The following is an 18,447-nucleotide window of genomic DNA, read 5'->3' as shown; positions in this document are numbered from 1 at the left end:
ATCATTGTATAATTATTCTTATTATATAAACATTATCATTTCACGGTCAATTTAAAAACAATATTTTTCTGGTTTGTGGTCACGAAGAAATTGAATCGGTGCGAATGACAGTTTGGCTATCTTTGCGGCAGTTTTTCGCTATTCTGTCACATCGCAATCTTTGTGTTAATCGCCAGTGAAAATTATAATACGTCGTATTTAAACATCCCCCTTGGAGAAGTCTATACCGCTCAGCTCTATTTGTTCGAAATTGAAGCGTTGTTTACTTTCCGCTAGCGCTGTCAAAACACGTTTTTTTGTAATTTCGGTTTGTTGTAGCATATTGCATTCGTCGTTATATATTTTTGAAAATATATCTAAACTGTAGAAATTTAAAGATATATCTTAAAACAGTATGGAAAATCGATTAAATCGTTACGAAAAAATAGAGTTTTTGGGTGAAGGTCAGGTAAGAAGTCTAGCACAACGGTGATTTTGGTTCATTAATTCGTTAAATTTCCCCAACCGCTCAGTTTGCCACCGTCTACAAGGCCCGAGATATCGAAACAAACGAAATTGTTGCGGTGAAGAAAATTAAGATCGGAAACCGTGAAGAGGCGGCGGACGGAATCAATCGAACCGCCCTGAGAGAAATAAAACTGTTACATGAACTGCACCATGAGAACATTATCGGCCTGCTGGATGTGTTCGGGCATAAAAGTAACGTTTCATTGGTGTTTGATTTTATGGATACTGATTTAGAAATCATCATCAAGGATCCAAAGATTCTGCTGACACCGGCAAACATCAAATGTTACATGATCCAGACGCTGAGAGGTCTAGAATATCTTCATATGCACTGGATTCTACACCGAGATCTGAAACCAAACAATTTGCTATTAAGTGGGAGTGGAGTACTGAAAATCGGAGATTTCGGTTTGGCCAAATTTTATGGTTCTCCTAATCGAATAAACACCAATCAGGTGGTGACTCGTTGGTATCGAAGTCCAGAACTTCTGTTTGGAGCCCGTCAGTATTCCACCGGGGTGGACATATGGGCCGTTGGTTGCATTTTAGCGGAACTGTTGCTTCGGGTACCGTTTCTACCGGGTGAAAGCGATCTGGATCAGCTGACACGAATTTTCAAAGTTATGGGTACTCCAACAGAAGAAAACTGGCCTGACGTCAAATCGCTGCCGGATTACGTACAGTACAAATATGTTCCTCCAATTCCGCTGCGAGATATCTTCACGGCCGCCTCGGATGATTTGATCGAATTGGCCAACAAAATGCTGGCGTTGTACCCGCCCAGTCGATGCACCAGTACCGAGGCGTTGATGATGGCATATTTCTCCAACAAACCGGCTCCATCGCTGGGAAGCAAACTGCCAATGCCGGCCAGTTACTATGCGGGAAGTAAGGAAAAGGAAGACAAACAACCGACCCTGAAGCGAAAACTGCCGGAGAACGTGGATGGTGGTACATTGCCGAAACGGTTACAGTTTTAAGACGGATTGCGTAACTCCCATTGTGTACATTTTAAAGTTGGATGGTAATAAATTATTTATGACTTAAAATGAATGCATTCTGCAAGAACCGAGCAAAACTGTAGGTTAATAAATGAGTTTAGTTAGATTTTCACATTTGTTTTTTGATATTTAATGATTTCATTTCATGAAACAACTCAAACCAGTATATTTAAACCGATATTTGCCCCGGTTATGCATTTTGATCGAATGTGAAATTTTCATTCTATATTTCGATCAAGTTCGAGTTTTTCAATACAAAAACGTTACACGCCGTTGAATCACAGACTAACAGACATGACACTATGAGTAAATTCTTCAAAAAATAAATTTTCGTGGAACACTAGCACAGACTAACAGACAGGACACTCAAATTTAATTCTTTAATCATTTTAAAGGTCATTTCGAATATTCATGTGTTTATTTTTTTCATTTACCAACAGAGTTGCCATTCATACAGAATTATCTGTAATGTACGGATGTGTATACTTTCATGCGGATTTCATGCAGAATACAGATATAATACATATTGCCAAAGCTAAATACAGATTTCTGTCTACTTCTCATCCTTCAACGCAATACAAAATCGAACCCATGTTCTGTTACGATATTTACTTGATTCTGACCTGCCGCCAGTGTGCCGGGTGAAAATCATCAATACAATCAAAAATAGCCTAGATGGCTACAAGTTCATTTTTCATTGGACCCGATAATGAACGTTTTTCACATTCCGTGCCAAAAACTAACTAAAAGGAATAAACATTACAGCTATGTATATACCACAAACCAATAATCAGTTTTACCTATCTGAAGTCATTTTCTGAACAACGTTGAGAAAAATAAATCGTTTACGTTTATATATTTAACTTTTTCGCGATGTTGCAAGGTAACCATTTATCTGACTCAACGTTGTTCATTTATTCTATTTTTGATTGTGTTGGTAGTTTTCACCTGAAATTAAGTGGCGGCAGACCAGAAGCAAGTAAATACCCAAGCAACCAGAAGTTCCACAATTACTTAAAATCCACTTTCTTACTGCTTAAAAGTACACGCGGAACTTTTGAGAACTTGGAAGTACATAACAAGTTCCGCTTGAACTTTCTTGCTGCTTAAGAGTACGCGTGGTACTTTTGGCAACTTGAAAGTACAGAACAAGTTCCGTGTGTACTTTCTCGCTGCATAGAAGCTGAACAATGTATTCTAGAAGCAGCTTAGAAGTTCGTTCGGTTGCGTCGCGTGAACTTTCAAGTGTGGATATTTACCTAAAAAATGAGCTGCTTAGAATGCTATTGATAAACTTTGAAAGCTGCTTAAGCCAAATCAGTTCCTTTTATCCGAACTTTTGGTTAGTTGGGTATTGTAAAAAACGGGTTCGATTTTGTATTTCGTTGGAGGATGAGAAGTAGGCACAATTATGTATATAGTTTTGGCAATATGTATTATATCTGTATTCTGCATGAAATTCGCATGGACGTATACAAATCAATACATTACAGGTAATTCTGTATGAATGGCAACTCTGTTGGTAAATGAAAAAAATAAACACAGTCTAGATGACAGACAGGATGTTTTTGATAGGGTAACGTGGCGCCATCATGACACATGTGAGTACTATCCCAAAAAAAGGAATATTCGAAATGACCGTTAAAATGATTGAAGAATCTAACTTGAGTGTCCTGTCTGTTAGTCTGTGACAATACTGAACTTGGTTTCTTGGCGATTTTGTTTTATCGACTGACTTGGATGAAATGTGAAAGCGAACTGGATTATGCTTTGATTAGACCACCTCCGCGATTTTTTTAATCCAGTCGTTATCAATGCATATTGATCTTCTTCCAAAGTTTTTTGCAGTTTCGTTAGCATGGAATCAGGTTTAGCCATCTCTAGTTTTCTTTTTAAATTTTCGTTCTGGGGGAGAGTTGGCATCACTGGGAGTGGGATGCGGAGTTCTGGTGCTGCTCTCAAAAAAGTATAATTTCAATGTGTTGTTTGATACGTATAGTTAAAAATTTGGTTGAAATAGTTATTTTAAGTGACAGTGCAACCTGTTAACCGATCGAAGCGCCGTCTGCATGTCATTGTCGGTGTTGTCGAATTTCTATGGAATGTGAAAGTTTAAAAGTCGATTGTGTCATTCAGACTGAAGGTCTAGGGTTGGTCTGCAGCGTACCCATTCGCGAGTGTTTTTATTTTATTCTTTCGGTGGTCGTGTTCCATCTCGTGTTGCTGACATCAGAGCGAGCAGGAGAGAAAAACCAGGTTTTGTTGAGATCATATTGTTTACCAAAACATATCCGGATCTTTTTCACTCCCTACTAACAAATCTCCTATCCCGTGATGCTCGTGGAGATACAGTGGTATACACAGAGAGGAATTGGCCTAGTTTGAAACAACTAATTGTATTGTTGAAATTCAATGTCGAATGTTTATTGAATCAAAATTATAAATTGTCTGTTTCAAACCAAAGATTCATATTGATCCAAATAATTATTTCAATAAGTTTCAAATCATTTAATATTATTGTTGTAAGATTGAAAATGTTTGATTACACCAAAAAAATAGGTTATTTTAAATCATATTCGAAGTTGTCCCAAACAAAATTCAGCTTGTTGGGTGATGCACATATCACATCAGTTCAATATAATATATCATTTTGAATCAACATATGTGTTGAGTATAAATAACCTAAATTTTCGGTTAGGTAAATACCAACCTGACGATTAAGTCAAAACAAAATAGTTTTTCAGTTTGCTTCGGTTGCTTTTATCGTTAGCTCGCTTCTTCTCGGTTGTGTTTAGTTTTCGTGTCAAGTGTTAGCTGAATTGTTGGGAATTGTTTTTTGTGTGATTTCAAAGCATTTATGAAGTCTTGTTCCAAGCAAGTAGCAGCGTTATTTGTGTTGGGAATTGAAGGATACCGGCAGCATTGAACTACAATTTATTGAGGTAAGAGAAAATGTAATTTTAGCCTTTCTAGAGGAGGAAAAAGTACAATGAGGTTATGGCATCTTTAACCTCGTAATGTATAGCTCAGGATAGCTTCGATCGAATTGAGATTTGCTTTTTGCATTTTTTTTTTCGAGTAATGTTTTAATATGAAACTTGAATGAAATACAGAATGTAAATTCACATTCGATCGAAATTTTCCGAATCGATGAAGAAACATTTTTGGCTATTTCTGTTGAATCGGACCGGATTTCAGTCAGTCATACGGTACATTTGAGTCATCGAAAACGGCGCCAAGAAGGGTTGAACTTGGCTAATTGAGCGAAATTTATTGTTAAACTTATCGCAGAGTTGATGACTGGCTTTTTGTAAATGACTGTTTCTCTTTGTTTATTACTTCGTTCAATTATTACAATTATTTCTTCAGTACAAATCAAAAGGCAATGGTTTTAGTCGTAATATCATGCATATATTTAGAGCGGAAGATTGACGATTGTAAATTAATAATCAAACAAGAAAAACACAGAAGCTGTTATTTGTAGATAGGATTTTTTTTCTAATGTTTGTCTTCATTTATCTCGTGTTTAACGGAATCAGATATTTCTATTTTTGTTGCTGGAAAATAAGTAAAAATTACTAATGACATAACGCATATTGTGGTTGATGAATTCAAGGATGTTTTTGGTAAACTCACCCATAATGAGCTTCTAAGCCGAGCATCAGAGTTAAATGATCTATTTCCTTCTGAACCAGAGGTTAACAATCTTTTTTAATTGATAAAATTCAAATTTATGCATTTGTTAAAGCTACGTTTTTTGCAGGATTCTTGGTATCAACCAACATTTTCTGCCATCTCGGGGAAAAAAACCAGAATAGGACGTTTATCGAAAGGTTGTCTCTATGACAGAAACTCAAATTACACTATACCCAAAACAGCGCATCGGAAATCAATAGAAAGTCAAAATACTACGTCGTCAAATCCGTTCTCAGATTCCGAATGTGAGTATATTATTTCTTCAAGTAATGCTTGCGTATTCAAATTTTTTATAGGGATTGAATATCATCAAGCGAAGACGTGGATCAGACACCATGAGGACGAATGGCCAGGTGTAATGCAGAAAAGGGCGTCAACTAGTCTGTTACGAGCATATGAAATATCAAAGTTTGAGAAACGATCTTGTAAACTAATCCTGGAATTATTTCCGACTCTCCGCAATTCAGACGGTTATCAATTAGCAAAAATTGATTTTGATGCAAAGTTTCCGACAAAAAACCCAACTAACCAAAAGTTCGGATAAAAGGGACTGATTTGGCTTAAGCAGCTCTCAAAGTTCATCAATAGCATTCTAAGCAGCCCATTTTTTAAGTAATTATCCACACTTGAAAGTTCGCACGACGCCACCGAACGAACTTCTAAACTGCTTATAAAATACATTGTTCAGCTTCTATGCAGCGAAAAAGTTCACGCGGAACTTGTTCTGTACTTTCAAGCTGCCAAAAGTACCACGCGTACTTTTAAGCAGCGAGAAAGTTCACGCGGAACTTGATCTGTACTTTCAAGTTCTCAAAAGTACTTTTTACGCATGTACTTTTAAGCAGCAAGAAAGTGGATTTTTTAAGTAATTGTGGAACTTCTGGTTGCTTGGGAAATCAATGCTTTTTGATAAATGGAATGATTTCATCCTAAAAGTGAAGCCAATTTTAGTAGCGGATGTTACGTTTAAATCGGGAAAAGTTATAGTTAACTCGTTGGAAAATGATCTTAGCGAAGGTAAATTTTCCTGTACACGATATTTTTTTCTAATTTCATGCATAATTTTATTCCAGACTATCGGGATGCTGCATATTCGTTACTGTTGCCTTATATTCTGCCGTGCTCATTGTTGACTCTTGAGGACAAATCGAAATGAAAACCTAGCTACATTGAAAATCGTAATAGCTTCGTATACTGGGTGAAGAACATAACGGATCTGCAGTCAGAAGTACAAGTCTATCGAAACTCACGTGCCAAAGATAGGGGAATGATTTATAGCCCATTGGTGGTCATCGTCGGTCCGGAACTAACTAAGTTAAATTTTTTCATTGTGTCGTTTGGAGACACTTTCTATCAACTCCCCACCTTCCTGAAGGCAAAAAAAATTAAATGAACAGTCTATCGAGGAACAAATCAATCATTTTGAACAAAAAATATTTGTAACATGTACTGAAAAAATCGAAGTTAATCGAATTGATTCTAGAGAAGAAGAGAACGAAGTGGATTTAAAGTCGACAATCAGCTCTGTAACGCTGTTGATTCCAGAAGCCTGGTAAATTTTGATATGAACCTAGTATATTCAACAATGACGTTAAAATGGTTGAGTGAAAATGGAATGGCAAAGAAAGTTGCATTTGACATCATTAAAGACATTGAACAACATGTTATAGAACCGCTAAGTGCCGTACTTAATGATGTGCAAATGGCTGGAGCCATGACGCTTGACTGTAAAAATACGCTGGAATCGATTCTCTGCAGCTATAATTGCACTTCGGAGTATAAATTTATTCAACAGTTAAAAAATAGTGGATTTTACGAAGACCCGGTATTTTTTACTACAAATCAACAAGCACTTACATCGTATGGAGATCCATGTCGTGAGCCGGTAATAAATACACTCGCTCAAAATTTTAATGAAACATCTAAACTACTTTTTACTGTTTTTTTAGAATCTGGAAGAAATTCAAGGGGTTTTGATACCCGTTAAATTCGCATTGCGAAAGTATATCGAAGCCGACGGAGTTTTCAGCACGATCATCAACAGTTTAAAGTTGTCAAATGACGGAGTGATGCGCACAATAATTGATGGTTCTATTTGGCAGGAAAGAACTGCAAATACGAGGTCTGTTCAAAAAGTTCCCGGAATTTTTTAATTGCGCGCGTCTGGAGAGTCCGGTGGTCAAATTTTTTTTTCATTGTGTTGGTACATATGTCTCTAATGTATGGTGAAATTTTCAGCTGTATTCATTGTTTACATTCTGTCTTGTAGCGGCTGGTGTAGACGTGTTTTTTGAGCTCGGCGATTTTTGTTAGTTTAAACAATGGAAGAATTGAAGAGTCAACGTATTTGTATGAAATTTTGCGTGAAAAATGAAATAAAGTGTAACCAAGTGTGCGAAATGTTACAGAGAGCCTACGGTGAGTCTGCTATGAAAAAAAAAACAAGTGTTTACGAGTGGTATAAACGTTTCCAAGATGGCCGCGAAGACGTTGAAGACGACGAACGCTCCGGTCGACCCAGCACGTCAATAATCGATGAAAATGTGGGAAAAGTGGAAAAAATGATTATGGATGATCGCCGAATCACTATTAGAGAAGTTGCTGATGAAGTTGGCATATCAGTTGGCTCATGCCATCATATTTTTTCAAATGTTTTGGGCATGAAACGAGTGGCAGCAAAATTCGTTCCAAAACTGCTGAATTTTGATCAAAAAAACAAACGCATTACCATCGCTCAACCATGCCCCAACCTCCTTATTCACCAGATATCGCTCCGTGTGATTTTTTCCTGTTCCCAAAGTTGAAGAGACCCATGAAAGGACAGCGTTTTTCATCGATTGAATAGATAAAGGCAGAATCGCTGAGAGTGCTACAGAGCATTACAAAAAGTGACTATCAGGGGTGTTTCGAAGACTGGAAAAAACGCTGGCATAAGTGTATTATATCTAGGGGGATTACTTTGAAGGGGAACATATAGATGTAGACGAATAAATAAATTTTTTTATTAGAAAAATGAGAATTCCGGGTACTTTTTGAACAGACCCCGTATGTGCGGAAGAATCGTAATTCCCGTTAATATATACTTCGACGACTTCAACACCAGCGACACATCATCTTGTCATTCAAAGGCAACTTCTATTTGCGCCATCTATCTGAATATACCATGTCTACCAGCTTATATGCAAGGAAAATTAAATAATATTCTTACCGTTGGATTTATCATGAGCAAAGATAGAAAACGTTTTAGTAGCGATAAAACTCTGTCGAAATTGATAGATTTACTGGTTGATTTAGAGGTTGAAGGTATTACAGTTCGAATCGAAGGAGAAGATAAAAAAAGTTTTTTTTGTATTAGGCTTCGTACTCGATGATAACCTAGGATTAAATGGAATCCTAGACTATGTTGAAAGCTTTAGGGCCACGTTTTTCTGCAGGGTATGTAAAAGGAAACGTATTTAGACAGAGACAGATAGTAAGGAACACTCGGAAATTTTTCGTACAACTGTTGGTTATGAACGTGATGCTCAATTAAAAATTGTTTCAGAAACAGGCATAAAAGCGGTCTGTGTTTTCAATCGAATCCCGTCATTTCATGTTGTTTATAATTTTGTTTTTGACATCATGCATGATGTATTTGAAGGAGTTGGAATCTATGATCTTCAGCATATACTGTTCTATTTTATTTACACTAAAAGATATTTTAGACTTAACGATTTTAACGAGAACAAAAATAGAATTATTAGCGGTACCCAGCATTCAAGTAACATTATACATGATATTCAAGAGCACCACATAAAAATGAAAAGACTCAAATGTACTGCCAACGAGTCGAAGACATTAATAACGTTTCTTCTGTTGATTATAGGTCCTCTAGTGCCTGAAACAGATGCTGTATGGCAGCTTGCATGTGCTTTAGTAAAAATAGTTCACATCTTACTTTTGAGAGAAATTCCATTACCGTTGGTCAAAGAGCTAAGATCACTTACAACATTCCATCATAATCAATATGTAAAACTATTCCATGATACTCTCAAACCGAAACATCACAACATGGTACACTATGCAAGTGCTATTTTAAAAGGAGGAGCTCTCCGTACACATTAGTCAATGAGATTTGAATCGAAACATAAAGAATTCAAAGCGTATTGTAGAACTAACAGTAATCGTATAAATATGTGCTCATCCATAGCCATAAGAGCCGGTTTTAAATTTGCATATGATTGTATCAGAAATAATTTCTCAACCTCGAAAATTACATACGACGAAAGTCAAATATATTTTAATCACTTCCGGCCTGAACAACAGAAGTATATTAACTTTAATCCAGTTAATGTTCATGAAGAATCCATAAAATTTTTGACTAAATTTTATAAATGTGGAATACTATATAAAAGAGGGTCGTTTTATAGTACAATATGCAGTGATACCATTGATATTTTCAAAATAACAGAAATATTTCTCAATAACGATAATGCGCTTCTGCTGCTCTGCGAGAAATATAAAATAAACAAATTTAACGAACACTTGCAATCGTATGAAATAAGCACTACAGCTAGATCAGTAGTAGTAAGTAACATTGAATACAATAATAGCAATGTTATAGATCTACATAATTTAGAAGGGACCACTTATGTACGACTATGTAATTACAAAATTTGAAGCAATGTATTTATGTGTAAAATATAAACGTAAAAATAAAATTCATTTCATTTCTCTTAACTTCCCATTTCCTTCGAACAATTTTTTTCTTTGAATCAACAAGAAGTGATGATTGCACTCACTATTTTGTTGGTCATTTTAGAAAAAAAAATCGCAGTATGTGTAATCCAAACTTTGTTTGAAATAAATTGTGAAGTATGGTTGAATTTACCTAAAAGTTTTCTACTGTAAAACTGGAACAACCACCATTATAGCTGTTCCAAACGAATATTTGTTGAAAATACCTTAAAATCGGAGCTAAAAACAACCTTGTATTTCAGTTTATTTTGAAGTTCATAGTCAGTCAAAGTAAATCAAAAACATGTTTGTGCAAATTTCAATGTCGAAATTCGGTTGAAGTAACCTCCATTAAGGTTGATAGTACCATAGTTTTCGCTCCGTGTACCCACAGTCTCTAGAAACAACAAGTATGGGACTAACATTCATTCCTTTCCCTCAGTAGCACAGCCTTTGGTCGTGGCCAGCGTCGTTATTGATCATTCAATAAAAAGTTAGGAGTGAGTGAGTATGTACAGTGAAAATGATTTGCTTCTCACAAAGTGCAACTACGGACGATCTACTTCAGCTCATCTCTAGTTTTCTTTTTAAATTTTCGTTCTCATATTTCAATTTGGAAACTTCCCTGCGGAATAGTCATAGTCATCGTCAAATTTAAGTACCGGCTTAGAAAGTCTCAGTTGCGGTACATTCTGATATCGTGGAATTGCTCCAGGAATTTTTCTTATTCGGCGAAGTGCAACTATTGGAAAAAATGAAAAATCAATAATAAATTATATCAATTATACCGCATTTGAGCTTACGCTACACAATCTGTGACTTGCGATTATAGGAAAGTCTTTCAGTAATTTGCAAAATTTCAACCACTAATCTCATCGCCTTTTCGTCGGTGGGGAATCTTAAAAAATCGAGATTTTTCATGCCGAATTGTTTTTACACAAAACGAAAGCACGTTTCATTTCAACAACATTTTTGCATTAAATGTGAGCCAAATGTAAATAAATAACAAACTTGCTCACCAGCATGCACATTTTACAGTGTTGCCCGTCGATAAACCAACATAGTTTTGTTGCCCGATTTGCCATTAGAGTGACTATAATCAGAGTGACGACAGCTGTTCGTTTGGAATGACAGCTACCAGTTCCAAACGAGCAAACGACCTGTCAATTCAATTTAAAGCTAATGGGATGTTTTGAATTGTTGCCAACATTACGGATGAGAAGTCGTCACTCTGGTTATAGGCACTCTATTTGCCATATTTGTATCCGCCAGTCTGTAATGCGGACTCGCCGGAGAGCGCCATTCTTGCGAAAAAAGGATGTTACCAATGATTTGTTCGGGAAATATGAGAGCTGGATATCGTGTTAATGTGATGTTTCTGGTACAAATGAGTTACACAGACTCACAAATATAGAACCATTAGATATAATGTCACATAATATAGTATTTTTTGCATTACTCATTAGAAGTAGGTTTACAATTTTCCCTACAACAAATCACAGAATTATAATCACAAATGATGTCTTAATTGTAATAACCAAATTCTGTATATAATATGGCAGAAAAGTCACCACATGTGACTGAACACCCAACATAAATCGGTATTGGAGAAAATTTAAAAATTTATATTTGATCACAATTGCTATCCTGCCACAACTCTTTTATCCATTGTTCGTAAATCACTTATTTTGCTCTCAATTCTCTCCTGCTTCCGCAAAAGCGTTGCAAAACTTATATTGCACTCCACGGTGTTATTGTTTATTTTTAGATGGCAGAGTTCCGAAACTCACGCTGTTCAGTTGCGAATTGTGCGATCGTTAGTAGTCGTACGCATTAATGGGCAGGAGAAGAGTGCTCTATTACCTAAGTAGCTTGTATGCGATTCAGTTTGCGCACGTAGCTCTGATTATTGTTGACAACAAAATATAATAATAAATTCAGTACAGTGGAGAAGATGCCAAGTGAGGGTGGATTATCGGCTATATGGCTTGTGATTGGTTTCTTATTGTGTCGGTCAGGAGGGAACATACTGGCTGGTGGTGTCTCGATTTTTCCCACCAATAAACTCTCGATCATGCAGGGAGCCGGATTTTTAGCATATCTTGTACCTACCCAAACTGGTGAATTGGTCCAATGGTCTCATTGTTCGGTGATGGTCGCTGGAAACAGCTACAGTTTGGACAATGATCAGGTTCATGTGGTCGGAGGGGTAACCAGGGTGCAGAGATTCAACGCGAGCGTTTGTGGTATTCGGGTTGAAAATGTTCAGAAAATTGTTGAACAAGATTGGACATTGTCGGTCTTAGGTGCCGACTCTAAAACAATCGTACAGAATTTATCATTATCGGTTTATTGTGAGTGCACTGTGTCCTTATCAATCTTATAAATAATACCAAGTAACTTTGTCGTTTTTATTGCATTTCAGTACCTAAAATTATTGATATACTGAACGTCACCATCAGTGATACTGCAAGCTCTTATAGTCTGTTTTGTCCGGAGGACAGTTCCCGGCGATATTGCCGTATTTTGGATCAGACCGATAATGTCTACCCAGGCTGCACGAAAACGTTTGATGTGACTTGGGAAACGGCACAGTTTCGATGCCGTATGCTTTACTGGGGTGATATGGATGAAATCGAAACTGTAATCAATGTGAGCGTTGAGAGTAGGTTGAAATTAAAAAAATAAAGAAAACTGCATGATATTGATAACAACCGCCCTTTTTTATTACAGAGAGTAAACGCGATGTATCCATTTCAATGCTGGAGAATGAGTCACACGTGGTTCTAAGTTGTCGCTACAAAAGTAAAGTGAATCCGTGTCGTGCTGTTTCTGTTGGCAGCAATCGACAGATGTTGCTACTCGACGGGCATCTGACCGAACGATATTCGGCCTATGATACGCAGTAAGTGGAGAAACTATCATTCCGATCATGTCCAGTGCCGTTTATGTTTAAACAGAACAATGACAACAATCATCACCTCTAATACACTGATCATTGTTTCAGTATGGAATCGGGAATATGCAGTATTGAAATACTTAAACCTCTACACCCAGAAGATTACGGAATTTGGCGTGTATTTCTGGAGCTCCCTAATGACTACAGCGGATGTGTGTTCAATCTCGACTATAAATTTAGTACTATGCCTGATCAATCCAACGATGTCGTAGCAAACACCCAACTAATTAAAGTGTTCCGCGAACCGAGTCAATCTACTACAACCGAACTGAGCTGTGAAGTGTCGTACCCAATCGACTACTGCTATTTATCAGGACCGAATGGTGGCAATTATGTTCCTTCTAGATTTGATAATCTCAAAACGTTAGGAATATGTTTGTTTAATGTCGTGAACATTACCACTGGAAAGTGGGCTTGTGGGATCAACGATCGGATTGGAGACGAGGATCGGATGATCTACTTTGACGTCGAAGTATATGATCAACCTGGCGAAACAATTACCCCATTAATTACGGGTAGTGCCGGAGATGAAGATGTAAAGTTGCTTTGCAGAACAATCCTGGATATGCCTATCGAAATCTGTCGATTTGTTAGTCCCTCGGGAGAGGTGCACGGTCTGTCAGAAAATATTGTACCCAACGACGTTTCTCGATTTCGCTATTATGGCAAGGGGTTGCGGACCGGCGAATGTGGAATGGAAATCATGGCACTGAAACAGGAAGATTTTGGCCAATGGAAATGTTTGATCAAGGTTAAAAACAAGGATTACGCAATCAACTTCGATGTAGTAGAAGAAGGTGAGGTAAGCGGTACTGTGTGTGAGAAAACAGCCATTGGTTTCACGTTTGTCGTACTGTTTTTCAGTTATAGGAAGAACAGCAGTAGTGGCCATTTCTGTCAGTGTGACCGTTGTCGCATGCTTCGTTGGTGGATTTTTCGCCTACAAGAAATTTTTTAGACGTCGAATTGCGTATCAGAACGACTTGCGATCGTCCGAAGGTGTAGGACTTTAAGTCGTTTATGAATTGTGTTGCCTGTTGTTGAACCAAACAAATACTGGTATACGGATGTCTGCATCAAACTATCGCAGTTTTTGACTAATCAACTTCAATATTCTGCTACGTTTATTTTGTATTATTAATATTTACATTGAATGTTTGATGATATTTAAAATATATACGTTTTGACCTATGTCCTTTTTTCTATACTAACCTGAGTGCATTTTCAAACTTTATGAGCGATACGAGAATTTTACAGATGTAAAGTTCACAATAACTTTTTCTTTGTTTGAGTATTTTCTTTAATACTTTAACTAAACGACTGAAAGAAGTAGGAAATTATTGTCGATATCACGCTTATTACGTAAATTTTGTTTAAATTGTAAAAAAAAACACTACGTTTACTAACTTTATTCCAGACCCTGTCAGCTTAGAGCGATGTCAATCTTCAGTTCAGCAACGCCATCAAACGGCGGCGCATTTAACTTATTATGTCAAATGCATCACTCACTAGTGAGAGTGCTGCGAGCACGAACGATGCATGAAAAAGAAAACCGATTCTTTTTCTAGCGTAGAAAGTAAACAAACGAAGACGCTTGTTCAGCATTTGTGCAGGCAAATAAAAACATTTGTAATAGATGATCGATCACTTTGTGTAAGTCGTATGTGTAAGAAAATCTCGGTTTAATCAAGGAATAGTGCAAAGTTGGGTATTATACGATTGTTGACCAGTTTTACAATGAGCTGAGGATGTGCTATTGTTGGCTGCTTCAACGGATGTAAAGGTCCATCGCCGAAATCTATGTTTAGAGATTTCACCGTTAATAGTTACGTATGTGCTGATCACTTTCGAGATGAGGATTTCTTGAATAGCAGAAATTATTCTCGAGGGTATGATTGTTCCGTTACCAGTGCATTACAATATTTTCAATACTTTTAGCTTAGAACCATTTGTTACTCAAACTTTGCGTGGCCCTGCTCCAGCTAATGACATCCCCGTACCAGAGTTCAGTCTAATGAATATTTACGATAATCAAGGTAAAAATATTCTACAAGTTATAAACGTTTAACAACATTTAAATCTTTCCAGTCGAATATCAGCCGATTATGCTATTAGACGAACAGGACGTCGCTGGCGAAGTTGTTATCGATACATTACTGGAAAAGATAACTTTGAATAACAATAAACAACAGTCACGAAAACCTTATTGCATCGAAGCAAAGACATCATATTAACAAGATATCTAGCTCTCGCATTTCCCGAACAAATCATTGGCAACAACATTTTTTGCGAGCATGGCGCCTTCAGGCGAGTTCGCATCGAATTTCGTACACAGAAGTAGGGAAGAGAAATGTCAAATTCGTGCGCGCCAAAATAGCAGCACTGCGCACCCATACAATTAACATGATATGTTGAATGTGACACCGTGCGATGGCGTTGCTGAACTGAAGTTTGATTTCGCTCCAAGCTGACAGGGTCTGATCGAAGGCTTGTTGCTATATATCTCGTCAATTACTATGTTATGGAAAAATCTTCTTGAAAATTTCGGATTTTCATTTCTTTGGACATGTAATCTATCACAAGACTGTTTGGAACATTTTTTCTCCGTAATCCGATGGAAACATGTTAACAACAATCATCCAGATGCATTGCAATTCATGTCAGCTTACAAGTCAGTTGTCATCAATCAGTTTTATTATTATTTAAAAGAAAACATTGCTAGTTGCTGTAGATGCGTCTTGTTGGACATTGTTTGCAGTTGCTGGCAGGTTGGAGGGTAATTTGTTAACTGCAGCTGGTGTACTTTGTTCTATAGGGGATACGTTGGATGGTTTCGTTGACATCTTCAATCAGTTGATTCTACCAAAAAAAAGTCGGTAATGTCGAAGCTGATCTAAGCAAATTTATTGTAAATCGGGATGAAATTCAAAAAATCGGTTTTATTACTAGACGGCATATCCGTGAAAAATATATTTGCAAGGAAGATGATGAAGCAGTTGAGTTTACCAGTGACATAAACCAGCTTTCTAGCATTCATTGGACTACAGGATGGGCATGTAGCACAGTCAAGCATAAAGAATGTTTGATACGAATGACAACACAAACAGAAAGTGCTCCGATGAATGCAACGATTTTGTCCGATCTTAAACGATACTGCAATTCTAGCCGTATATTGACACCTGGAGAGAAAATCTTCAATTTTTTCCAAGGTGTGTGTCGAATTTTAAATTCCCATTTCGATGATCTATTGAAATTAGGTCCGGTAGGAGTAAAGGCCGATCTAATAGAGGTTATAGAAGACCGCTTTGAATTTCATAAAATAGAACGAGCAGAATCTACTGAAAATACTGAAGAAAAATGCATATTGTTTGAATGTGAAAAATAAATAATGTATGTAATGCTTGATGTAATGTGTATTACATGTGCATTGAAAATTACAGATAAATATATAAACATGCTTATAGGATGTAAGTTAGCCAACATGAACTGCTCATTTAAAATTGAAAATGATAATAAGAAAACTCAAAATAAAGCTAAAAAGCTCAATATTTATAAATCTACACAATTGATGAGTAGATACTAGTGCATATGAAATAGGTACTAGTACATGAGTTTTGATTTTTTTTAATTTTATTTTGTTCACGACCATACAAGCACAGACTAACAGACATGACAGTATGAGTAAATTCTTATAAAAAAATTTTTTCGTTATGCACTAGCTCCACCTATATTGTACTGCGCGAACTATTTACTATTTGTACACCCCTTGTGTTATGTAAAAGTTTTTTTACTAGTTGGTTTCCCCTCGTTTGTCAACACCGATCAGCTGCTTGCAGTGATGCCTGATTTCATCAAAATATTTGAAAATGAATCGTCACAATAAATTATTGGATTACGTTGATAATATATTTAACTTTTTCGCGATGTTGGAAGGTAACCATTTATTTGACTCAACGTTGTTCATCTAGACTATTTTTTATTGTGTTGGTAGTTATCACCCGAAATTAAGTTGCGGCAGACCAGAAGCAAGTAAATATTGTAACAAAACGGGTTCGATTTTGTCTTGCGTTGGAGGATGAGAAGTAGGCACAATTATGTATATAGTTTTGGCAATATGTATTAAATCTGTATCCTGCATGAAATTCACATGGACGTATACAAATCAATACATTATAGGTAATTCTGTATGAATGGCAACTCTGTTGGTAAATGAAAAAAATAAACACAGTCTAGATGACAGACAGGATGTTTTTGATAGGGTAACGTGGCGCCATCATGACACATGTGAGTACTGTCCCAAATAAAGGAATATTCGAAATGACCGTTAAAATGATTGAAGAATCTAATTTGAGTGTCCTGTCTGTTAGTCTGTGATACAAGTATGAACAATATTTTTACTTTTATGGAGCCACTTCTCATCACAACAGTCTACGTTGAGATTTTTTTAAAGCAAATTTTGGCGTTCAGAAACGGTACAAAACAATCGAAGTTTAAAAGTGTTCGTATGCAGGTATGAAGCAGAGGAGTCAATATTTTTTAAATAATCTGTTATTACTTTTCTGATGAGAGTCTGTTATTATTATTTAACCCAGGTTAAAAAAATCACTTTGAGTAGAGTATTTAGAAATTTTCAATTAAAAATAATGTTCATTCAAGCTAGATTGACGTATTAAGAGTAGATTCTAAGTATCAGAACATTCATTAACAATGTTTAAAAAGATAATTTCTGTATTAGCGTTTTTAGGCTCTTGGGATTTTAGTCGAATTCCGAATAAAGAAAAACATTTAATAGTAAAAGAAGCAATGAATCTCACACACATATTAATTGTTCTAAAATCAATCCATATTCTTTCACAACAAGAGTAATTAACTTAAATTTTTACCGAATAAAATTGAAGGATATTTATTGTAAGATGCTTAGTAGACGTTCATTAGCACTAACAAAAGAAGTCACGAGATCGATATTAATTCTTGATAATGCGATTTTTTGGAATTACTCTGTCCAATTCAAATACGATTATTAAAAGTAGGTTTACAAATATTGTTTTATTTTGGTTGACCCATTCATTTACAGTTACAACGAAACCTGTTTTCAGTACTTTTTATGATACAGATTCAGCACACATCTTGCTCCGCTATCAGAATGATCCATTTTTTTGGGACATATTATAAAAAAAGCAAGTTTATGCTGCACATACGGCGTTTATCTCACACGCACTTTTTTCATCATAATGTGCATCTGATGCAATCTGTAAAATTAATTGTAAAACAAAATATAACCCTTTGACGATCGACATGATAATGCCGAAAAACAAACCAAACGATTTTGATGCAGTAGTTAAAAACATAAACATTGTCACTCACACTCTTTGTTATTGAGTTACTTTCGCATAAGTTGCGATGCGGACTCGTTAGGGGGTGTCATGTTGCCAATAATTTGTACGTAAAATCGGAAAGCTGGCTATCTTGGTAATAAGAAGTCTTTGCGGAAACGGTTGTTACATTGTTGCCAGACTCTTGCCGGAATTCTGCCAGCATTCTGGCAAAATCTTCTGGCAGACACTTCCA

The 18,447-nt window shown here is 36.4% G+C and overlaps 2 protein-coding genes and 1 pseudogene across 3 annotated transcripts; all 3 read left to right on the top strand.

Annotated features, from left to right (window-relative positions):
- The first annotated feature begins 304 nt into the window (after nucleotides 1-304).
- On the top strand, nucleotides 305-1,620 carry LOC131429433 (cyclin-dependent kinase 7). The gene is made up of 2 exons (XM_058593546.1): nucleotides 305-448; nucleotides 513-1,620. The coding sequence occupies exons 1-2, from the start codon at nucleotides 395-397 to the stop codon at nucleotides 1,485-1,487; spliced, it is 1,029 nt and encodes a 342-aa protein (XP_058449529.1). The 5' UTR covers nucleotides 305-394; the 3' UTR covers nucleotides 1,488-1,620.
- Nucleotides 1,621-4,893: 3,273 nt separating this feature from the next.
- LOC131427144 (uncharacterized) lies at nucleotides 4,894-6,597 on the top strand (annotated as a pseudogene).
- Nucleotides 6,598-11,705: 5,108 nt separating this feature from the next.
- LOC131432384 (uncharacterized) lies at nucleotides 11,706-14,061 on the top strand. Of its 2 annotated transcripts, none has more exons than XM_058598618.1 (5): nucleotides 11,706-12,274; nucleotides 12,346-12,585; nucleotides 12,654-12,825; nucleotides 12,928-13,681; nucleotides 13,744-13,867. In XM_058598618.1, the coding sequence occupies exons 1-5, from the start codon at nucleotides 11,875-11,877 to the stop codon at nucleotides 13,747-13,749; spliced, it is 1,572 nt and encodes a 523-aa protein (XP_058454601.1). In that variant the 5' UTR covers nucleotides 11,706-11,874; the 3' UTR covers nucleotides 13,750-13,867. The 2 variants fall into 2 exon arrangements, with proteins under 2 accessions (XP_058454601.1, XP_058454599.1); XM_058598616.1 differs by having other exon boundaries at nucleotides 11,708-12,274; nucleotides 12,928-13,676; nucleotides 13,744-14,061.
- The last annotated feature ends 4,386 nt before the right edge of the window (nucleotides 14,062-18,447 follow it).

Source organism: Malaya genurostris, chromosome 2 (genome assembly GCF_030247185.1).
Source record: "Malaya genurostris strain Urasoe2022 chromosome 2, Malgen_1.1, whole genome shotgun sequence".
In the NCBI taxonomy this organism is placed as follows: Eukaryota; Metazoa; Arthropoda; class Insecta; order Diptera; family Culicidae; genus Malaya; species Malaya genurostris.
Note: the sequence above shows the minus strand (reverse complement) of the source record. Positions and strands in the feature narration are given on the sequence as shown.